Here is a 22,542-nt window from a genome sequence, read left to right as displayed (position 1 = left end):
GATACTTTAGAGACCTGTCAGAGCAACAGTGTTCAGAATTATTGGTGATCCATTTGGTCCGGATTGGATTTTCCAACCAATTTAATTAAGACCATGCAATATACCCAAAATTTTATATATCAATTCAATAAATCCAACAATATATTCAAATATAAGCTGAAAAAAAAATCTAAAAAATCAACAAAAATTTGAAAACGTATAAAAGATTTTTGCTTCATGTCGACAGATCTCTGTACAATTCAATTGGGTTGATTTAAAAATAAAAAGAGAATACTCAAAATAACAATAATAATATATTATATATATTTTTAATTGGAATGACTACATCGGATTCAATGTCCTACACTCCACAATAGTGAGTTTGGTCCATTAATTTAATTTGTTTTGTTTCTGAAAATGGTCCATCAAGAAGTTGGGAGGGCAGGGAAATGGACCCTATCAAAGATATTCAAATGTACTACTATATCTCCTTTTATTTCCTCCCCAACAAAATTGCCAACATCTTCCTCTCTCTCTTTTTTTTTTTTTTTTTTTCACACTCGTGCAATAATCATCGTTTTAAATAGTTTTTTCATTTCTTTTCTTTTTTTCATATCCAATTTGTACTCAGATTTAACCTATGAAATTAAATGCATGTTATATGGTTTCTATTTAATGAAAGTGAAAGTGAGTGACAGAGAATCAAAATTTAAACCAATCAACAACCAATAATTTAAACAGTCCATATTATTTAATATTTATTAAAGGGTCCTGGGGACTACTAGTACTAAATAAATAAAAAATTATATTCTTACTCTTTAAAGGATATATTCTCTGGTTGGTCAATTACAATGATTTTTAATTCAAAAATAAAATAAATGAATCTCTGACTCTAAACTACCACTGCATCATGCATGCAAGCCTCCTTATATAAAGAAAACGGCATTCAAAAAATATATTTTGTTTTAATTAAAAATAATAATAATTTATTTATTTTAGGTGTAAGAACTTTTCCATCCACATCTTCAATTAATATGCCAACTTCATATCGATGAGGGTGGGAAGATTATGAAAACGACCGGACGTCTATTTTTGTATTATAATTGTTATTTATATATAAAATTAAGAAGAAAAAAACAATAATATTTTTGTCATTTCTGATACTTTGAAATTGTAAATGCATTTAAATAATTTAATTTTTGTGTTAGAAAAAAAAAAAAAAGGAGGAATACAATTATTGGAAGAGTGTGATGCATGGCCACCAAATGTGATCCATAAATATAATAGAGCGCAGTTTTGTCCTTTTTTTCATCGGAATATATCTTTGGAAGCAACCGTTTATATTACTAAATAACTTGTATTTATAATTTTCTTTAGTGATAAATGCGACATTTAATGACATGGCATAGTCTATGATATGAGACAACGATAGTTTCTTTATTATTGATAAAGACGTAAAATGGGTTGTCATCATATGGTTGATTTTTATTAAGATTTGATGATGACGACATGTTCGGTGGTTTAATCATATGATTTCCAACCATTTAACTTATTTATTTTACTATGGGTAATAACTTATATAAATACACAATTTATCTTCACCTCAAATCTCTTGCCCACAAAGTTAAGGTGGTTGAGTCAATAATCTAATTTGTAATAATTCGTATTCAACAAAAATTTTATATATTCAAAATTACTTTATTACTTTATTTTTACTCTTTTTACTTGATGTGTTAATGTATTTATTTTTTATTATAAACTTACTATTATCTCCCATGTGCCTGTACATATAGGGAGGAAAATAGTAAATTTACATTTTATGTCTACGTTTGGTTTGGTGGTGAATTTTAATCTTAAAATTTTAATTTCTTCGGTTAAATCTTAAACTTAAATTTATGGTAAATGAAGCCAAATTAAAAAAGTTTAGAAAAATATGTATGAATGAGAATTAGAAATGGTTATGTAAGCCATCCGTAAGAATCATGAAAGAAAATTATTACATGTACCAATAAAGTGATTGAGTAATGTTTATTTATCATGCAATCTCGAATTTATAATTTATAGCTATTTATGATATTATTAATTCATTTTCGAGATGATTAAATGTTTTTAATTATTGAATTGTTTTTTAAAACAAAAGAAAAAATATTGAAAAGTACAGTAACTATTTACTAAAAATAGTCCAATAATTTTTTTAAAATAATAATAATAATAATAATAATAAACAGAGTTGCGTCCTCTTTAAAATCTCCGTATCCATCCTATGATTCTAGTGTTCGCTCGGATTGGGTAAAATTGTATGGACAAATATACACAGCGGATTTGACTATTCGGACAATTTCCAATTTTGTCTTCAATTTTTTACTTTTAATATATTTTCTTTTTTTTTTTTTTATAAAAGAAATGGTTAAAATTTAATAACAAAAATTATATTAATTAACATATTTGAATACATTTTTAAAGAAAAATTAATTTGGTCCAAATGATAAAAAAGGAAAAAAAAAAATCTTTTTAGGGTTGTTAGATATATTTTTAAATGATTAAATCTGCTATGAATGTTTTCGTAAAATTAAATATTTATATCAAGTAAGTGATAGTTTTGAAGAGTAGAGAGAAGGCAAGCTTTGAATTACGGAAAATTTACGTATATACAGCTAATAAACAAGCATTGAATCTTATTGTTACCTACTTTATTACCTTTTTAATCCTACAAACATGTTTTTCAATTTCATCCTCAATCATTGCACCCAAACCAAACCAAAAGTTTTTTTATAAAAAAAAGTATTCAACTTTTTAACCACCTATATGAATATAATATTTAATATCCGAAGAAAACCCCTCAATAATACATTAAGGGAAAAACCATTTTTAACTAGACTATCTTGTATAAAGTTACGGTCCTAAAAATGCATGAAATTTATGGGTTCATAAGAGACAAAAGGTGTGATTTATTGGAAATTTTAATTTGTAATTCAAAATGTATCATTCAACTTTCTCCTAACAACTTCAAATATCATTAAAGTTTTCTAAAAAGGAGCATATATTTGAGGCATAATATTTAGACCTAGGCTACATTTAAATAAATGGGGAATAAATAGATTATATATATATATAAAACGATACACGTGTATGTGTTTTAATCTGGCATGGAAATTGAATAGTTGGGATTGGAAGGGGGAAAAGAAAAGGAGGGAGAGAGGAAAATAATTTGGGGAAGGGACAATGTTTATTAATACTTTGGGGCCGCCTTCCATTTACCTATCCAGGTGGGTCGCGTCTCCCAATCATTAACCCCCAAATACCTTACTCTATAAAGCTAACCAAACCCACCCTCTAATTTTGTAATCTAACAACCTCCGTTTCAATGCTCAGTTGTCTTCCTCTCTCAGAATGAGTCATTTTTCGGGTTCCCATTGTAACAACACTGCCTGTGAATCGGGGTGGACAATGTATTTGGAGGAGTCGTTTCAGACGGAGGGGAGGTTCCGACCGAGTGCCGTGGATTACGGCGGCAGAGGGAAGGAGGAGGAAGAAGGGGATTTGTCCATGATTTCGGATGCGTCGTCGGGGCCGAGGGATGGGTATTCTGAGGAGAATTGCCAGTCAGTAGGGCGCAATGCGGGGAAAGCCGCGGCGGCCAAAAGTAAGAGGAAAGAGGAAATGGGGCGGCGGAACAAACATTCTTGCCTTGATGACACTGCAAGCTCCCCTGTTTTTGGGCTTTCCAAGGTCGGTTTGCTTCTTCCTCATCTCTTATTCACATTAAAATTTTATAATTAAATCAATTTAGATTGAATTTTGTTTTTAAATTTTGAATGTATAACTTTCTAAAATTCACGTTGATATAATATAAGAAAAAAAAAGCACTAAAACCAAGAGTTGATAAGGACTTCTCATTAATGTAAAGAGTTAGTAGTATTAATATAGTGGCATAAAATAAAATCCACTGAATTTAGGCATAAATTGTTTTTTTTTTTTTTTTGGTTAAAAAAAAAGTGTCATATCATAGGAACAAAATAAATTATGAATGTACTAAGAATTTAGAATTGTGAATGATATAAAAAAAAAAAATGTAAGATGTTAGTTGTCGCTGTCAATAATTTGTTGTCAGTCACGTTTTTTGGTTGTGTTGTTTACAGACGAGAGAGACGAATCCATATAGAAATGAAGGTTTGGTGGAGAATGTAAAAGAATTCTCACAAACCCATTCTCGAAAACAACATGGGAAGGTAAAAAAAAAAAAAAAAAACACTTCATCCCAATCTTTCAATTTTCAAACTAAAAACTAAACAAACAAAAAAAAAAAAAAAAAAAAAATATCTGTGTATTGCAGAAACCGACGAGCTTTTTTCAGTCTTCCTCTGCCAAAAAGACGACCAAAAATGTCTCAGGTAAAAAAAAAAAAAAAAAACAAAAAAAACAGCTCTGTTTGTGTACGTGTAAGGCTCCAAATTTACCGTCGTTTGTGTGTGCAGGTGATTTTCAGGAACAGTAGAAGGAGGAGGAGGACGGGAATAAGTAAATGAAAATGATAGAGACACGAGGATCATGGATTATTATGATTATTGTTATTATTATTATTATTATTATTTTGTTCCCTGGCTTTCTTGTCAATGTGGGCAGTTGATTGGAAAGAGTTGAATTATTTGGGAAGTTATTGTATTATTGTTGTTTTCACCTTTTGGAAGATGTGTAAATTACAAAGATATGAGCGAGAATTTGTCACTATTTATTTATTGCCTTTTTCTTTTAAATACTAATAATATTAAGTTGTGATTATTTGGGCAGCATTGTCTCTCTCAAAGCCCACCATGAATTGAAGCCCAAAAGTAAAAAGCTGAATAGGCCCATACAAGAATTGAAGTGGGCTCTTAAAGCAAAAGCAAAGCCCATGCACACGTGTCGCTGGAACGAGTTGAAAATATATACTAAATTAATAAAAACATATAAAAATAATGAATGAAAAGGAGATGAGATTTGTGTTGTGAAGGGGGAATGGGAAGGGGAAGAGGTGGGCCCACCAGAGCGTGGCTTTGTAAACAGTGCCAGCTCAGCAGGTTTGACTGGTACTGAGATCTAGAAGACCGGTTTTGTTTTTTTTTGTTTAAATTTATATGTGCCTCGTTTTGGCAAATCCAAAATCCCGCTCTTCTCCCTTTGCTTTATTTATTTATTTTTAATTTTTCTACCATCCCCTCCGAAGACCGTGCCCCTTGCCTTCCCTTCCCTTCCCTTCCCTTCCCTTCCCTTCCCTCCCCTCATTTATACTTTTCTTCCTCTTTTGGAGCTTCAATTTGAGGTAATTACATAAATTCAGGCTTTTAAAATATACTTTTAAAGGGGGGATTTAATTTAAGTTTCATGTACAAAGGATTTGACCAGAATAATTGAGGGACAGATTTGTGGTGTCGTGTGAATTGTGGGAATGAATTAAAGCCTTTCATTAGTCAATAATAATAATAGTAATAATCCAAAGACGACCCTACCACAGTTTCTTGGACTAATAATTTGCTTTAGCTTTTGCTTTTGGTGCTGCAGAGAGAAGAGAAGACCGAAGTGCACGTGCGGTGCACGGTCCGTCATCTTGTTGTGCAGTAAAACAGGGTGTTATTATATCCGGTAATATCCATTTTCTTCTTCCTTTCTTTCCTCCGCTGCGTTGGATGAAATGTGGGTCATCATTTTCTGATCTCCACTTTCATTATTTCCCCCTTTTTGAGAGCTTCAAGAGGAAGCTTTGGAATTGGGGAACCAAAAATGTGGTCGCCCTCGCCTTCATCTTTGCTTTGGTGATGATGGTAGTGGTGGTGGTGGATAGTGTAAAGATGAAGAAGGAGATAATACCCTTTTGACCACACAACAAAAGAAAAGAAAAGGAAAAAGAAAAGCAAAGAAAAGCAACAAAGTGAGCAACCATTGCTGCCTGTGATTGTCAATGAGAGCGACAGTGTAGCGTAGGAACCCCTCCCAAAGCATCGCTACCCTCTCCCTCTCTCTCTCTCTCTCTCTCTCTCTCTCTCTCTGTTTTTTCTTCCTCGCTTTTTCTTACTTTTCCTTCCCACACGTTCCTCTGCTCTCCCTTCTTCAACTTTCCTCTGTTTATATACCATTTTAATCACATTCAGATTCATCTTCAGTTTTCACAACACGCAGTTTTCTAAAATGCCCATCTACCACCCCTCCATTTGTACACAACGGGATCCCAAGCTCCTCGTCGGCTGCGGTGCACACATTCTAGATCTCCAAACTGTGGTCAAAGATGGCATTCTTGGCGGTGCCCAGAAATTGGATCTCAAGGAGATGATTGAAGAGCTGGAGTCGTCCATAGAGGTCCCATCGGTGTTCATTTGTCCAATCTCGCTCGAGCCCATGCAAGATCCAGTCACCCTCTGCTCCGGGCAGACCTACGAGCGGTCCAACATTCTCAAATGGTTCTCTTTAGGCCACTTGACTTGTCCCACAACAATGCAAGAGCTTTGGGACGATTCTGTCACACCGAATCGGACCCTTCACCAGCTGATTCACACCTGGTTTTCGCAGAAGTACTTAGCATTGAAGAAGAGATCAGAGGACGTGCAGGGGAGAGTTTTAGAGCTCTTGGATTCGTTGAAGAAGGTCAAGGGCCAAGCTAGGGTTCAGTCCCTTAAGGATCTCCGACATGTCGTCACCGCCCATTCCTCCGCCAAGAAGATGGTGGTCGACAACGGCGGTGTTGCTCTAATCTCCTCTCTTTTGGGTTCTTTCACTTCCCACGCAGTTGGGTCGGAAGGCGTGGGGATTCTCGTCAATTTGGATCTGAATTCGGAGTTGAAGAAGAATCTGATTCAACCCACCAGAATATCCCTAATTGCAGATATTTTAAACGAAGGGTCCATCGAAACCAAGATTAATTGCACCAAATTCATCAAGATGTTGACGGAGGGCGATGCTTCAACAATAGAGAACGTTTCGAGTTTAAGTCTCCTCGTCGGATTGTTGAGAATGGTGAAGGATCAAAGACATCCAAACGGAGTAACCGCCGCACTCACTTTACTCCGAACGCTTTGTTCAAACGAATCAATCAGAAAGCAACTCGTTGGCATCGGTGCCGTCGCGAAACTCGGCGGCGCTCTCTCCGGCTTAAACGCCGAAAGCTTGGAGTCAGCGCTTTATATTCTCGACGTTTTATCGTCCCTTCCAGAGGGGAGATTAGCGTTGAAGAATTGTGAAGATACAGTTAGAAATTTGGTGAAATTGTTAATGAAAGTATCGGAGATTTGTACAAGATTTGCGCTATCGATTTTGTGGGCGGTGTTCAAGCTAGCGCCGGAGGAATGTTCGGTGCTCGCGGTGGAGGCGGGATTAGCGGCAAAATTGCTGCTTGTGATCCAAAGTGGGTTCAATCCAGAACTGAAACAGAGATCTGCAGAGCTATTGAAATTGTGTAGTCTAAATTACCCGGATTCTATCTTCATTTCTAAATGTAAGCTTACGAGAACTATACAATAAAACATAGCTTCTCAAAATTGTCCATAAACCACCTTTTGTTTCATTTATAAAAAATATTATGCACCATTGAAATAGCCTTCTGAATGAACGCGATAAGCAGGGTTTGATGACCGGAATATTCTATCCCGGCGACCATACTTTTTTTTTTTTTTTTCTTTTTTTGTGGTCAAAGAATCCTGAAATACAGCCAAGCTTTGACCGAGAAAGAGGAAAGTGTTAGAAAAGCAGGACAAAGACTCGGATAAAATTGTATTTTTAATGCAAACATTTTTACTTTTCAAAAAGTAAAATTTTCTACCTTTAATTTTGATACCGAGTTGTTTGAAAAACTCTGCCCATTTAAAATAAACCCAGACTGAGCCTGCGGCCTCAGAGGGCTCTGTTTAAGAAGAGATTTAATAATTTGAAACAAATGAGAAATAGAATAATAATGGGTTTGAAAAGTGAATTTTATTATTGTTTACTGTGCGTTTGACCATCCAGTGTTTGGCACGTGAGAATGCGTCGTCGACTCCGAGGATGTAAACGTGTAATTGTAATTTGTAATTTGTATTTTGTATTTTGGTTTCCTTTTTAGCAGCACGGAGTTTGGGGAAATTAATAAATTAAATTTAACGATTGCATAATGTTATAATTACAGTCACGTGCAGAGCAAGTGCAGATGGAGGGAGGTTGGGTAATTATCAGACACGAGTACGTTACTCGTGACCCACCCAAATGCCACCTTCCCCAACTTTACCTTCTCACAAATCATGTGTTCTTTCCACCAAATCCATCATCTTTTTCCTTTCTTTTTCTTTATTTTATTTACCACAATTAATATATTCCTCTCTGATTTTATTTTTATTCTAAAAAATTCTGCTGAATAGAATCTCCGCCAGCTCAATGCGTGGGCAAGTGTTTTTTTTAATTTAAAAAAAAAAAAGTTATCTTCAATGTAAGTCCTCCAATTATCTTGGACTCTTTATTGTCTAATCCATTAAATATGTAGGCTGAGGGGAGAGTATTTTTTATAATTTAATCGAAAATAAGAATAAAAATTCGCCGGAATTTGGGTGGATTAAAGTTTGTATAGACCGATTCTGAAACTAAAGCCCTTAAAACATGGAGGATTTTGTGAGTTATTTTTGGAAAGTGATGGATGATATGAACATCGAGTATGTAATATGAATCCCTTTAGAGGCCATTTCGATCGAAACCAATATCATTAGAGACAGCAATAATGGAGTCATTCCGAGGACAAGGTGGCATTCAAATGCTATTATCTGCAGAACAAGATGCCCAGCAAGTCATATCCACCGCTAGAAACAGTATACTCTTCTACTTCTATAATCATTTCACAAATTCCTTTGGATAACACTTTTTTTTTTTTTTTTTTTTTTTTGGTGTGGCAGAGAAGATGGCCAGACTGAAACAAGCTAAAGATGAAGCTGAAAGGGAAGTGGCCCAATATCGTGCCCACATGGAGGCTCAATATCAGAACAAACTCTCTGAGGTAATTTTTAATCTTAATCTTGTTTCAAAAACATTTTGATTTTAAATTATTATAACCGCAGACAAATTCTGGGTCCTATATGCAACGGCTGGAAGATGAAACCAAGGTTAAGATCCAGAATTTGAAAGAATCATCCGAACGAGTTTCAAAGGATGTCGTTCATATGCTTCTCCAATATGTTGCCTCTCCCAGAATTTAGAACAACGGGTAATTCGTAAACAAATTTATTTTAAATTAAAATTGCTTCGTTTATTTTAATTATAAATTTATTCAAAATGTAATTTCTTTATTGTGATCACTCAACCATTATCTGTCACCACACGTTTGGATGGTATGAAAGTAATTCAATGTGTTTCTCTTAGTCTCTACTCTAATAATTCCGTGTCACTTTATTTTATTTTGACGAAATTCAATGAAGTTCAACCTACGTTACGGTTATTAATCTTAACCGCTTCCATTTCCTAACTAATTCTTGTTACGGAAGCTGTGGGGACAGCCAACTGAATCGAATCAGCAGTCAGTTTGTTTGTAAATCAAACAGAAAAGGATTTTCCTTAATTATTATAATTATATAATGAGAGAAAATATAAAAAGATAAGTAATTCATGGCTTAGTGTCGCCGGAATAGATGTAATCAGTATGAGCCTCTAAGGTTCTTCTGATCAGGCAGTCGTCTTTCTCCCGTCCCTCGCATGGCCCGTCTTTACGAACCTCTTCAGCAACGACCTTGGAGGGATACGTGAACTAACCATCAAATTTAATTTAACAATATATAATCAATCCGAAATTAAAACGGAGATATGAAACTTTATGTTACCGGATTGGCGATTACGGCAGAAGTGGCAGTGAGAGTAGTGATGGGACGAGCCTCGGAGGACGGCAGCATGAGGGACATTGTAAGGAGTGCTGCAATGGTGAAGAGAGCCGCGAGCTTCGACATTTTCGTGGTTACAATGGAGACGACGGGAGGATTCTAATTGGAGCTTTTGAACACACAATTGAATAGAAACGGGTGAAACGGGGGATTTATGGAGATGACGCCCTACACGCTAATTATGGTTGTTTTGTTTTTTCCTTTTTTTTGGAGTGTTTATATTACATAATTAATATGTTATTGTTTTGGCATTCAATGTTTTTATTGTGGTTGTTAGTTGGAGGTTGATAATTGAGGGTGGAATCTATAAAAGTAAGCATGCAACATTGGGAACTGGAAAGAAGCGAAGAAGCAAGCAACCTTGTCGACAAGGAATTGGATTGGCCGGCACACACACAGCAATCCCTTTCATTTTATAAAAATTTGTAGTATTAAAATTGTATTCATATGTGGAAGAAGTAATGCAGCCCATGGTTTTCTTCTTCCACGTTTTTATGTTTGTTTTGATTTGTTTTGTTTTGGATTTAACCTATTCAATACGCCACTGATCTAACATTTATGTCTTTCTTTTCATTTTGAGATAGAGGTAATTGAGAGTGTCCGAACCCCAAAAAACGTTCTATTTCATTGTATGAACTCATTTCTAGAAACTTCATTTACCTTTTTAAGTTCATTTCACGTGCTTCAATGCCACCAACCTAATTTCGTGATTAAATTTTGTATTCACATTTTTAAATAATTATTTTAAGAGGAGATCAACATCTAAATCTAAATAATTCACAATGAAAAGAAAAATGTGTGAATTTTTTATTTTTATTTTTATTTTTATGAGAATTGAAATAAAAACTCATTCAACATTGATATTATAAATTGAATTTTATTATTCATTTTTTGAAATATGGTTAATTTTGCCATGATTTGTGGTTAATAATACACTTTACCTCAAAGACCATGTTGTGAACAGAGTTTAAATTAAAATATTTATTTTTTAAAACAGAATCATATTTTATATTTATTAAAAAATATATACTATATTTTACATTAAGTTTTCTTCGTTAAGATTGAAAAAAAAAACATTCGCAGTTTTTGGGGGTATCGAACCGGAGTCGCTCGGGTGTCAGACCAAAAAAGCCTAACCACTATTCTACAACAGGATTGATTCTAGAACGCTACAATAAACAATTAATTACTTTTGTTTCCAAAAAATAAAAAGATCGCCGTTGCCGGGGATCGAACCCGGGTCACCCGCGTGACAGGCGGGAATACTTACCACTATACTACAACGACTTCGTCGAAATGGAGGTGCATGTTAAAATAATTATAATTTGTTAAAGCTGTTGGCGGGTATCGAACCCGGGTCACCCGGCAATTTCAGAAAATTTCTATTGGAAGTAACGATGCATTTTTTGCTATAGCATCCGACTCCAACGCACCGCATTTCCCAGAAAAGAAACCGCGCCACCTGGTCAGTAAATTCCTCCTGGGCTTGATCGTCTCCCTTCCCTTCTACTGCAAAAACTCTCTCAGAACTAAGATTCCAGAACTTGAGCTTATTTATAAAACCGATTTTCCTTTAGTTTATACATTATTTTTCATCTTGAGAAAGCAGAAGCTTCCGGGAGAAATGCTCGGAGATGGAGAAGAAACTCCTTGCAGGTGCGACTGATATCCTACCTTCTCTTTAACTAGGGACTTTTGAACCTCGTTTCTTAGTTGCTCCACTGGTATATTCGGTTTCTTGACTTCAAATTCTTGTTTCCGATCATTAAATCGGGCTGCATCAATCGGTTCTTAGCAAACTCGCTGATCATCTTGATTTTCATACATTTGCATTCTTCGAGACTGCAGCGATTAATTATATTTTGCTTGATGTTGTCATAAATCGCGATCGATGTCTAGATGCACAAGTTATTGTTATTGGATAAATTGATAATTGTTATGTTTCGGCTACTTCAACTATCCCGCTTCATCCATTAGTGCTTAAGCTTTGCTTGAAGTTGGAGTTAAGCACAAGCATACGAAATTAATGAGTTTTTCGTGTTTATTTTTGTAATTTGGTTATTAAATTTGTAGATATGAATTGCTGAACATGGTTAAGAAGCACTCCAACTTAATAGGACAAACTGAGGTTGATGAGCAAGATGCTTCGGATGTAGAAATGGATCCTCGTTTTTGGCACGATGTTATGGATTTGTATTTTATTCGTGGTAAGGAATCAAGGGGGCGACAAGACGACGATCTCGTATTTTTTATTAGAAAAGTGGTACAATTTTGCTATTGTCTTCTGCTTTCCTTGGTCGCAGAGCCTTTAATTTATTTAGCGCGGTATCAAAGTTCTAATACACTTTCTGACTTATGTTTTGAAAGAAATCTCAAGGATATGGGAACGATGATGATAATGGAGGCACCTCACCTTATTTTGTTCGCAGGTGGGCATCTAAGGTACACAACCTCCATTCTAGGCAGTGATGTTTTATGCATTTAATGAATTTATTTTTCTTTGCCAATGTTATCACATTTTCTAGAAGTGATTGGTGTTTTGAGCACCTTTATCGTGTAAATATCTTATGTGTGCTGTTATTTGTACAAATTAAACTCTTACCTAAATATTGTATTATGACAATAGAATGAGAGTGCCTTGTTTTCCTTGGTTGTTTCTGTTCATGCTATATGTTTTTCTATTATTAATATTGTTGCCAATACTTGCTATAAATCAGACTTAGCAGGTCTTCATTTACAGTGTTTATACCATACCAAGTAGAGCACGGTAATTTGTGGTATGATATCTCTAGGCTATCAAGATAACAAGCTGTTTTTTTTTTTTTTTTTGTTATTTAGTTGGATAATCTGGTTGGAGATGCTTCAGTAGATGTTGATTGGAGGCGCTCATTTTATTTGAACTTGATTGCTCACAGTTCATTTACTGTGACTGTGGCAATTTGCAGGTATGGACTTTTTATGTGCTCTCTTTATTTTCTTAATAGACTTGTCTGATTTTCTTGAACACATTGCCTGCATATGTCTTGAGAGGTTTGAATAGTATGATTGTGGGCATATTATTTTTTATTACCATGCTAATCACATGTTCTGGGAGGATTGCTTGTTTTGCATAATTCTTATATGTTCTAATTATGAACTGAGAAGAAAAATTCTCTGCAGTATTCAACCTTTTTTCTGTTACCTGGTCAAGTCTTTTTGTGACTTTCACTAGTGTCATCTTTATACACAATATCATCTTATAAGAATGGGAGCAAATTATTTTGGTTTAGAATAAATTTGTTAGGGATGCAATGCATATTCTTGTAATGACTAATGTTTCATGTTTTTGCCTATTTTTCTTCCACAAACTTTATAAAATCCACCTTTTTGGAGTGTAACATCATCTTTTAACATCCTTTGTGAAAATGACCAACACAAACAGAATCCGTTTAGTTAAATACTATTTGGTGTGTGATGTAGTTATTGAGGTTTATTTCCTTATTCCTCTTCCATGAAGCTTCATCAATATTGATTTGTTGTTCTGTTTATTGATCTTTTCTCTTATTTCATTCCTTCTTCAGTCATCTGGTTCTTCGAAATCATCAAGCTGGACATACTACATCATTGTCTCCTATATATAAGGTATCTTCATGTGCACTCTTATTTAGTTGTTGGATTAATGTTTTGTCTAGAACTCATGCCCGGAAGGTCACATACTTTTGATGTTGGTGTAATAACAAATATACCTTGGCTATGTATTATGACGACATTTAGTACTTTGGTTTTCACCTTCTTTTATGACTATAATGATCCTTTGATAAAAACCATGGATTTTTGCTGCAAGAAGTAATTTGATTTTCTGGTCATTCAACTGTGGTTTCATGCAGTCTTGCCCTTTAATAAATTTTATTTTCATCATTTATATTTTTCTGTTCGGTTTGGGGCTCTCTGAAGGTTGTAAAGACTGTATATGCATCTCCTAGCCGTGTCAATTTTCATTTGGATTCTAAAAAGGTAAAGTATTTGTTGTCCAGAAAGATTCTCTATCATGCTATACTATCAATGTCAATTTGACTTTATCATAAATTATATTCAGGAAGTGGAGACAACACCTGCATATCCAGATATTTGTTTTGCAGTTGATGACTTTGACTCCACCTTTGATGCAGTGGTAATGTTCGTAATGAATCTCATCACTAGTTTGTTTGTTTGTCTGTTTTTCTTTTTACTCAATAAATATGCAAGTAATTGGTTGTTGGAATTAAGTTTTCATGATCTATGCATAAGCATTTGCTGACTCTGTTTTAACTGTGCTAAAATTTATATGTATATTTTTTTTATCCATGAAGTTCAATGTCAGAATGTACATGCCTCGACTAACCTCACACGATATTCCCCCAACCCTACTACATTTGGTTGCCTAGGAAATTTGTAGGATAATCTTAAATAGGTGGCCACTATGACTTGAACCTATTCTCACCACGCCATTTACTATTGACCTTGATCCTAATTGACTAGTAGGCCATATATGATAGTTTTTTATGTTTTTTTTTCTTTCTGAATAAGGCATTTGTTTCCTTTAATGTAAACACACGCTGAATCATTGAACCAGAATTGAATGTTAACTTTTGGAAAAAATTTAAACATATGTAATCATGCACAATCTTTTGGTCAGTCATACTACTTATACACTTAAGGTACCATTGCATTTGTTGAAATTTCAGTGTTCTTATTATTCAGGTCTTAACAGAGACTGACCATTGCTATTGTGTACTTCTCAATGCACATGGTGGTGCAGCTTTTCCCGGAAAGGACAATGCAGAAAATTGCAATTCTAGTAATCTTATGGCCTCATGTACGGATTCTGATCCTCAAAGTATGAAGGATTCCAAGGTTTGCGTTGCTTCACTTTCCAGCTGTCTTGCTACTATTATTTACTTATTGTCAAGAGCTACTGAATTGTCCAAGCATTGCGGATCATGTGAATCTCACTTGTAAAATTATAAATAAAACTTTCATGTTAATGTAAAAAACATCATGTTGCCCTACTTCATGCTTGTTTATGTTGAGTTGCTTGAGCTAAGCCATTAGTGAAATTGTAATTCAAACCAAGAGGCATATGGTAGAGCCATAAAGGATTATATTTATAGAGTTTATTGATAGGACTAGTACTTGGAGGGTCTTCCTTCATCTTCTCTCTTTAAGAAATTTCATCTGCTTTCTTCTTCTCTCTTATAATTTGGATAGCTTTATAGATGTTTTTACTTGAATGATTGTAGAGCTTCAAGGGGGTGCTAGCTACACTGTATGGACTATATGGATGATGGGGAATACTTATTATTAGTAACCCATCTTGCAGAAAAGGGAGTTCTCGTTAAATATTCTAAATTTAGTTTCCCTTGGAAGTCAATTTTTTCCTTTTCAATGATCTGTAAATGCATTTTTTAAGCAAGCGGAAGATTTGAACTTTGCGAAATATGAGTATTGACATGATCCATGAGATCCCCTCATGAGTAATGGATAATGGATACTCACATCGTTCTAAATGCTGCAGATTACTCTTTTCTCTGGATTTGTCAGCTACCAAATGGTTCGAGATGCATATGACGGTATATATATCTAGAATATCTTTTTTTCTTCAATGTGGCATAACATTTATCGTACTGAGTTTTCCATTCTTATTCAATGCGGAAGAACTTTACTTCGTTCAAATTATCCAGCCTATTTGTTGATATGGGTTGTTGCATCAAATCATTGTTTCCCAGTATGATATAGGATGTATGACGTAAGTAACTAATGCCTTATTGATTCTCTGAGCTAATAGTGGATGTTTTGTCCGTTAGTTTGAATAGCACAGACCTTTTCTACTAATTCTAGAGTTTAAGCTAGCCTTCCACTTGATACCTTTTTCTTTAATATTTATTAATCAAATATCGAAGTTTCTCTATACAATCTATCTGCAACTCTTTTCTTCAACCACTTTGATGGACATATCCCATTAAGAGAAACTAGAGGACTCTTCAATGTGCTCTTTTGTCCTTAGAAATTGAAAGAAGGCTGTGATGCAATTTTTCCTTTTCATTTTCCATCTTGTTCTCTTATCATCATAAGGTAGACTTCATTTATGTGACGTTTCTGCTGAATTGTTTATGATTAGTATTGACTAAGAGAGAAATTCCTGATAAACAGTATTAGATTTAATGTGGTTTTCACACTTGGTGGATAAATGCGTGGCTTGTTATCCCCTTAGAGATAACTTTGTTGAATCGATTGATATCGATCATATATAAAAAAATATGTATATATATTTTATTGTAGTGATATTTTACTATTGCTATGTGGTGGCTGGATCATAGTTCAATAGTAGTATACTCCCGTCTATGCATATGGTTTGTATCTTACGGAAGCCTTTTGCAGAAGCGATTTTTATAGTTTGCTTTTCCAAAGTTTATTTTTATCAGAGAGACTAGGTGGTAAGAGATTAAGTTTCTCACTGTCTTTCTTCTCTCTTGCACTTATTGACAGCTGGCAAGTCTAGATTTGGCAGCCTTCTCTCTCTTGGTCATGCTTCTGGCAAAACAGACAAAATTTACATGAAGGGACCTGGAGGACGTGGGGAAGTTGAAGTTGCTGTTTCTGGTGTTGCAGGTAGGTTAGGAAATAATCTTTTCAATGTTATCAAGCCTTTTATTCTTCTAATTGAGTAATAGTACACAATATTTTCCTTAACTATAGCAATTAAAGATAAATTATCTTTGCACCTTTTGTTAGTCCCAACACCCCCCTGGCTCTTCCTCCATTAGAAGGGACGGATACCATTATGATGTTATGAGGCATTTTTTATTCTTCTCCTTGTTTTTAGTTTGTCAAAAAAATCTTGTTTTGAACCAAATGATCCCCAAAAGTTATCCTCGTAGGAAGCTTATCTTACTGGAAAGTCTTAATTTATTACGATTGTTGTAACATAACATTTGTAGTATCAGTTTTGGTAAGCGGGGTGAGAGAATGAGCATTGGATTATTTGAAGATTTATTGCAGTTTAAGTTATTTTATTGGGTGAATAATATTATGCCATTCCTCTTTTCATATGGGTGATAGTTAATTTCATCTGTCTAATTATTGTCTTATATGTGTTTGTATTATAATATCAGATCAAAGCCTGCAGGATTCTGGGCCCTTTTCACCCGTAGTATCAAAGAGAGGATTTGGGATTGGCACCATAGTTAGAAAAGCAGCATCTGTAGCAACTGTTGCTGCAAAACAAGCTTATGCAGCTGCTAGTAGCACTAGTTCTGATGACGAGATGATACCTCTCAAGTGTTGCTTGATGTCCATTTCGTTGCCCTGGGAATACATCGCACACGATCTTTTGTTCAAGGTAAGTTCATCATTAACCATCGTAACTTCGCATTATCCATATTTCACCACATTTGATCTCAGGAGGTGGGTTGTGGATGTCAGACTTGGGAATTAGATTGGTATTGATTCTTTAGGATTGGTCTGGTAATATTTATGTTTCTTCTATTCTCTTATTTCTCATATTCTTTTTTCTGTTAAAATGTCTTTGATAATAAGAGAGAGGTTTTGATCCTGGGATGTGGTTTATAGATGTCAAAATTGGGATTGAGATTGAGATTGGTATTGATTTTGTAGGATTGTTCTGATAATATTTATTTTTCTTCTTTCTTGTATATTTCTCCTCTTTTTTTTAAAAAAAAAAATTGTTTTTAAAGAAACAAAAATACATTTATCAGAAAAAGTAATGAAAACAATAATTTCACCAATATTTTGGAAAATTAGAAATAAGAAACTAATTTTTTCCCCATAATTTATATAATATGTAGAAGCGTTGATACCATGAAAAAAAAAAAGGTGGAAAATTGTTTTTTCTTCTTGTTGAGAATGAAAACTAGTTATTTTATCTCTTTGAGACTATAATACTTCTCTGTATACAAAATAAGCTCATTACTAAATTATTAGCATATTCGATACTGATTAGGCACAAAAGAAAACTATGGAAGGGAGGAAGTTGAGGAACAGCATAATTGGGAATGAATCCTGAATAAATGATTTCATCACCAAAATAAATCTTAGGTTTTTTGGCCGAAAGTATGCATCTTAAGTTTTAGTAGTACGTGAAAAATACCCACATTGGCATATCAGATGTAGGGTGCTGCAATTTATTTATTACTATTATTATTATTTTTGGTTTACTCCTTGCACTTTTGGTTATGGAATTACCTATTCTGTAATAATGATCACTAACTTCTAGAGTCATCAACCAGGGAAGTCCGCCAGTGAACTTGTGAGCATCATAGGTTTCCGTCACTGAGATATAAACTGAAGTGGAACTCACCTTTGGAAGGCTCCAAAGTTTCAGGGAGGTACTCCTTGTACGCACACAACATGAAAGAACTATTTGTAAAATTTGATTGTATTTGGATTATTGTTGTTATCTGCATAGTTTTGTGTCGGGTAATAGAGAGGAATCTTGCTGAAGAGATCTTGTGGAATTTAACTGTGTAGCAAGCGCTTGATTCAACATAATCACCTACTTAGCAGCAGGCGCAATTTCTTTTCTTTCTTTTTTTTTTTTTAGTCAAAGACAATAGGAGGTTAGAGATTTCAATTCCTGATGGGTAATTTAAACGAAGTTCAAGCTATCTTTCATTTGAGTTGTTCCCAAATATTATGTTCAACAGATGGATGGAAAGCACTTTGCATTGCTTCTCCGTTGGAGTTATTCTGTAATTTGTATTTATATCTTTTACCAATGGGGGGCTGGACAACTATCATCTTGTGTATAAAATGATCTTTCATTTCCTGGAATTTTTTTGTTTTAATTGTTAGATTTTTACAGACTTAACACGCTTCCCTTCCCGGCTTTGAAGTCTCAGCTATTTTCAAAATTTTATTACTCTTTCCCTTCTTGGAACTTGTGTTCATTCTCATTCGTTTCTAATCTTATAGCTTTAGTTTGAGCAAGATTAATATACTTAATTAGCAAGTTTTTAGAGCTTGTTATGGACACGGAGGCTTGAGTTGCCATATTCTTGAAGGTCCTATCTTTATTTTTCTGGCTTGAGCCTCTAACGCATGAGCAATCTATGCTTAACAAAGCTATTCATAGATTCCAAGTATGAACAGCGCTTTAGTGAGTATCTTACCCACTTTTCTGTCGCATCTAAGATTGGAAATACTTGTGCAATAAAAAGTTGTATTTGCATTGAGATACGCGTTAAAAGTAAGCAGATTTGGCAGTATTACATTGGGGTTACAAAAGTAACTTGCAAAGGGGTACCTGACGACGACATCTCAAGTTCCTGGCGGCATGGGCGTCTAGTTAAGGTAAAAATGCAGTGTAAAACATTGGCTTCTAAGTTGTAATACCATGTTAATTTTCTTCACTTCGTACAGGTAAAAAGTTCAATTTATAGGGGAGAGGTGCAGAACTTGCATGTTAGTCTCCATTACCGGTAAACCTGACCCCTTCGCTTATGCTAAAGGCTAAAACTAATTGTTAATTAGGAAAGACAACCGTAGGAACATTTGCTGTAAATTTATTATGGAATCTTCTCTACTTGAGATTTGGTGTTGTGCATGCCATGTCTTGAACTATGGGCGAAGCTCCGGATTAAGTGAAACCCCAACTGTGCTTTTCATGGTTGGGTTAAAAAAGCTGCCCTCTTCGATCTAATAAATAGGATTAAAGAAACATACTTTTTAGTATATAATTAGCTCTCGTAGGCTGGATATATGTGTTCTAGGGTTATAACCATGGCCAATGTCTAGTATGTGGTGCTCGTGTATCTCGAGTAAATAAATCACTAAAATGTTAGACAGACATTGTTGAACTCAGGTTGAAATCAAAATGTTAGACAGACTTTTTAACATGTTATGAAGTCAGTTTGAAATCCTTTGACTTCCCTCCCATCCTTTGTAGGCAAAATACACCTTGTTGGTCTCCACACTGGCGGGATCAAGTAAATAGGTTAGCCTTCTTTAGATTTGAAGCTATAATATAATTCTTCAAGTCTCTCATTAGACAAACTTGTGGGTACTGGTTAATGAGAGCGGGGTGAAAATCAGAACAAGAAAAAGAACAAACCCTTAAACGCAAAGGTAAAAAGAAAAAGAAAAAGGACTATGGTCTGCACTTTTGTACAATGGGTGTTGCCCATAGTATTCCAAAACCATGCTGATGAAGCTTGGGGTATTGTCTTTCCTTTTTTAGGCTAATTTTTTTATTCATTCATCCAACTGTTCATCCGTTGGCTTACACTGTGTTGCAGCAAAGGCATGAGCTCAACCATACACCATGCCATTCTCCCTTCAACTTTTTAACCTTCATGACTTCTCCATCCCGCCCTGTCGTTTTTTTCTTGACTCTTCATGACTAAGCTAAACCACAATCTCATATTCCCCAACTACTTTCTTCTCTCTCTCTCTCTCTCTCTCTCCTGCCCGTCTAAAAGTTTAAAGCAACATTTCTGGTTCAGCACCTTGCCACCGCTGCACAACTCCCCATAAAAGATAAAATTTCTTTTCTTTTCTTTTTTTTTTGTCTGAGAAAACTACTGCTATTATGTAGCAGGAAGCATATTTTGCCACATTACCATGTCTTTTATTATGTGGGTCTTTGCATAACTTTAAGTGCTAATGGCATAGCTAAAAATGAATAGGAGTAGTAGTAGAAGAGCATTGGTAATGCTTCTGTTGTCTGCCAGATGTTCCTTAAAGCACCTTTCTAATTTTGTTTCCGAAACTACTCTTAGCTCTGTTCATATAAATGGTTTGAGTTATAGGGTTTGTGTTGCCAAATTAATACTGTTCTTCACGTCTGTAATAATTTTTTTAAAAAATAAGTTAGTTTCTTGAATATATATGTTCATAAAGAAATAATAATCCAAAAGAACTGAAATTATTGATATGTCCATTCGTAGGAAACAAATCTTCATGATACCTGGTATCATCATAGGGGAAACAAAACTGTCTAAAGAAAACAACGTAAGTTTGTTGGGTTTGTATTAATTGATTTTATTGTTTCCTCATTCTTCTTTAATTTTCTCTTATATATATATAAAGGGGGATGTATTATTAAAAAGAAAAAAGAAAACTTGAAAGAAATCACAAAATTAACATACATTTTTCTCATGAAACAAATCACGTGTTATTTTACAATAAAAGTTGGTTTTTTTTTTCTTTCGTGGGCAGGTTTAGCTCACTCCTCCAAGGTTCATGCCTTATTGGGTCCCATGTGTCTCTCCCATTTCTTCCATAAATACCCAACACTTCCTCTTCCTTCATCCCCTTTGTTCTCTCTCTCACAGTTTAGTTTCGTTTACATGTCAATCCTGAATATGGAGGAAGAAGTTGGATTTCAGGGTGAGGTACCTGAGAATCATGAGGAGTTCACTGCCACTGAAATCCAAGAGCTTTTGTCACTCTTTCTAGTCAACGACGGGCCTCCAAGTTCCGGTTCCGATTCACAGGGTTCGATGCCGACCTCGGCAGCTTGTTCAACCAATGACGACGAGAGGAAGCTGCGTCGGATGATATCAAATCGGGAGTCAGCCCGGCGGTCACGGTGTAGGAAAAAGAGGCATTTGGAAGATCTGACTAATGAGGTGAACCGGTTGATGATCCAGAACCGGGAATTGAAGGATCAGCTCGGCCGGATTCTCAGCCGCCGCCATATGGTTCTGAGAGAAAATGATTGGTTGTGGATGGAGTCCGTGGGTCTTCGGGCCAGACTTTCGGATCTTTGCCGGATCTTTGCCGTCATGCAATAACCGTCAAAGAAGCTTACGTAAAAGTTAAAAAGGAAAAAGTAAAAAAAAAAAAAAAATTACTACAGCCCAAAACGCCTTGTATCATACGCATTGGAAGTGAAGAAAATATTAATGCTCTTTTTCTTTCTTTGAATAAAGGCAGCTCCCTTGAAAAATATTAAAAATAAATTGTTTTCTTTTTCTTCAATTTTACTTTGGTCTCCGAAATAAAGGTAGCTTGGTAAATTAAGAAGATTATTTAATGGTGTTTTTAACCGCTGATTCCGTTTGTCAATACATTTTATTCTTTCTAATTGACTAATTCTCTTCATAAATTGACAAAGAACAACATATAAGGATGTTCTTGACCAATTAGGAGGGTTCATAGTATTATTAAATATTATCAAAAACCAATAATTCTTTAATACAAAAAGTATAAAAAGTAAATAAAAAGGAAGGGATTTTGAAATGTTGTTGGAGGTATCTTTTGGGCGATGCGTGCACATGAATCACTGAAACCCATGCTCTTGCCTGCAAAATGCATCTCAATAAAAATTCTATTTTGACCACTTTTTTTTTTTTATAAATATATATAATAATAACAAAAAACCAAACCTTTTTACGTTAAAAACTCTCTGACATCAATGAACTGAACCCTTTTTCAAAAATTAAATAATTAGCAAGTTGCTTGTTTGGTGCCAGTCCTTTTGTAGTTCTTTAAGTATTACAATTTACAACTTATTACAAAAATATTTAAAAAGTCTGTAAATTTCTGTCTGTTAGTTAGAAATAAAAATTCGAACAACAAATTTACTCGCTAAGAATTGGAACAAAAATTATGCTAGAAGTTGTTTGAATTAAGAATAAAAAAAATTGTTTATTAAGAAGATTGAGAATTAAATTAGGAATTGTTTATCATATAATCAAATACTCGTTTCATACTAATTAAAATGCAT

The 22,542-nt window shown here is 34.6% G+C and overlaps 5 protein-coding genes, 1 long non-coding RNA gene and 1 other non-coding gene across 13 annotated transcripts; 5 read left to right on the top strand and 2 right to left on the bottom strand.

The window, feature by feature from the left end:
- Positions 1–3,224: 3,224 nt before the first annotated feature.
- LOC111805836 (protein SOB FIVE-LIKE 5) lies at positions 3,225–4,758 on the top strand. The gene is made up of 4 exons (XM_023691078.2): positions 3,225–3,708; positions 4,119–4,208; positions 4,313–4,370; positions 4,455–4,758. The coding sequence occupies exons 1-4, from the start codon at positions 3,370–3,372 to the stop codon at positions 4,472–4,474; spliced, it is 507 nt and encodes a 168-aa protein (XP_023546846.1). The 5' UTR covers positions 3,225–3,369; the 3' UTR covers positions 4,475–4,758.
- Positions 4,759–5,623: 865 nt separating this feature from the next.
- On the top strand, positions 5,624–7,541 carry LOC111805016 (U-box domain-containing protein 31). Its single transcript, XM_023689873.2, has one exon. The coding sequence runs from the start codon at positions 6,142–6,144 to the stop codon at positions 7,465–7,467; it is 1,326 nt and encodes a 441-aa protein (XP_023545641.1). The 5' UTR covers positions 5,624–6,141; the 3' UTR covers positions 7,468–7,541.
- Positions 7,542–8,509: 968 nt separating this feature from the next.
- Positions 8,510–10,387, top strand: VATG3 (vacuolar ATP synthase G3). 2 transcript variants are annotated; one of them, XM_023690850.2, is made up of 4 exons: positions 8,510–8,777; positions 8,862–8,962; positions 9,024–9,169; positions 10,114–10,387. In XM_023690850.2, exons 1-3 carry the CDS (start codon positions 8,690–8,692, stop codon positions 9,159–9,161), a joined length of 327 nt encoding a protein of 108 aa, XP_023546618.1. In that variant the 5' UTR covers positions 8,510–8,689; the 3' UTR covers positions 9,162–9,169; positions 10,114–10,387. The 2 variants fall into 2 exon arrangements, with proteins under 2 accessions (XP_023546618.1, XP_023546617.1); XM_023690849.2 differs by lacking the exon at positions 10,114–10,387 and having other exon boundaries at positions 8,513–8,777; positions 9,024–9,323.
- LOC111805685 (uncharacterized) lies at positions 9,496–10,107 on the bottom strand. Its single transcript, XR_015422844.1, has 2 exons — positions 9,780–10,107; positions 9,496–9,688 (listed from the first exon to the last, which is right to left on the bottom strand). It is a non-coding gene; the product is annotated as an uncharacterized LOC111805685 (long non-coding RNA).
- Positions 10,388–11,051: 664 nt separating the features above from the next.
- Positions 11,052–11,123, bottom strand: TRNAD-GUC (transfer RNA aspartic acid (anticodon GUC)). Its single transcript has one exon. It is a non-coding gene; the product is annotated as a tRNA-Asp (tRNA).
- Positions 11,124–11,317: 194 nt separating this feature from the next.
- Positions 11,318–18,485, top strand: LOC111805378 (uncharacterized). Of its 2 annotated transcripts, none has more exons than XM_087128439.1 (12): positions 11,318–11,492; positions 11,910–12,099; positions 12,204–12,278; positions 12,675–12,781; positions 13,397–13,457; positions 13,770–13,829; positions 13,912–13,986; positions 14,556–14,708; positions 15,370–15,424; positions 16,341–16,463; positions 16,967–17,193; positions 18,101–18,485. In XM_087128439.1, the coding sequence occupies exons 1-12, from the start codon at positions 11,461–11,463 to the stop codon at positions 18,122–18,124; spliced, it is 1,182 nt and encodes a 393-aa protein (XP_086984565.1). In that variant the 5' UTR covers positions 11,318–11,460; the 3' UTR covers positions 18,125–18,485. The 2 variants fall into 2 exon arrangements, with proteins under 2 accessions (XP_086984565.1, XP_086984566.1); XM_087128440.1 differs by having other exon boundaries at positions 11,351–11,492; positions 11,910–12,043.
- A 225-nt stretch (positions 18,486–18,710) lies between these two features.
- LOC111805379 (uncharacterized) lies at positions 18,711–21,788 on the top strand. 5 transcript variants are annotated; one of them, XM_087128442.1, is made up of 5 exons: positions 18,711–19,163; positions 19,233–19,291; positions 19,759–19,806; positions 20,759–20,822; positions 21,030–21,788. In XM_087128442.1, exon 5 carries the CDS (start codon positions 21,071–21,073, stop codon positions 21,605–21,607), a length of 537 nt encoding a protein of 178 aa, XP_086984568.1. In that variant the 5' UTR covers positions 18,711–19,163; positions 19,233–19,291; positions 19,759–19,806; positions 20,759–20,822; positions 21,030–21,070; the 3' UTR covers positions 21,608–21,788. The 5 variants fall into 5 exon arrangements, with proteins under 5 accessions (XP_086984568.1, XP_023546213.1, XP_086984567.1 ...); XM_023690445.2 differs by having other exon boundaries at positions 21,030–21,064; XM_087128441.1 differs by lacking the exon at positions 19,759–19,806.
- Positions 21,789–22,542: the final 754 nt, after the last annotated feature.

This window comes from Cucurbita pepo, chromosome 11, assembly GCF_057944985.1.
Source record: "Cucurbita pepo subsp. pepo isolate OVF chromosome 11, ASM5794498v1, whole genome shotgun sequence".
In the NCBI taxonomy this organism is placed as follows: Eukaryota; Viridiplantae; Streptophyta; class Magnoliopsida; order Cucurbitales; family Cucurbitaceae; genus Cucurbita; species Cucurbita pepo.
This window is presented reverse-complemented; position numbering and strand designations above follow the sequence as displayed.

Bases quoted from the DNA above. Each gene is read 5' to 3' on its own strand.
- LOC111805016 (XM_023689873.2), top strand. From the start codon at position 6,142: ATGCCCATCTACCACCCCTCCATTTGTACACAACGGGATCCCAAGCTC.
- LOC111805378 (XM_087128439.1), top strand. From the start codon at position 11,461: ATGCTCGGAGATGGAGAAGAAACTCCTTGCAG. The intron at 13,458-13,769 runs GTATCTTCATGT...GGCTCTCTGAAG, and splicing joins CATTGTCTCCTATATATAAG to GTTGTAAAGACTGTATATGC. The intron at 14,709-15,369 runs GTTTGCGTTGCT...TAAATGCTGCAG, and splicing joins AAAGTATGAAGGATTCCAAG to ATTACTCTTTTCTCTGGATT.
- LOC111805836 (XM_023691078.2), top strand. From the start codon at position 3,370: ATGAGTCATTTTTCGGGTTCCCATTGTAACAACACTGCCTGTGAATCG. The intron at 4,209-4,312 runs GTAAAAAAAAAA...TGTGTATTGCAG, and splicing joins CTCGAAAACAACATGGGAAG to AAACCGACGAGCTTTTTTCA. The intron at 4,371-4,454 runs GTAAAAAAAAAA...TTGTGTGTGCAG, and splicing joins GACGACCAAAAATGTCTCAG to GTGATTTTCAGGAACAGTAG.
- VATG3 (XM_023690850.2), top strand. From the start codon at position 8,690: ATGGAGTCATTCCGAGGACAAGGTGGCATTCAAATGCTATTATCTGCA. The intron at 8,778-8,861 runs GTATACTCTTCT...TTGGTGTGGCAG, and splicing joins CATATCCACCGCTAGAAACA to AGAAGATGGCCAGACTGAAA. The intron at 8,963-9,023 runs GTAATTTTTAAT...TTATAACCGCAG, and splicing joins ATCAGAACAAACTCTCTGAG to ACAAATTCTGGGTCCTATAT.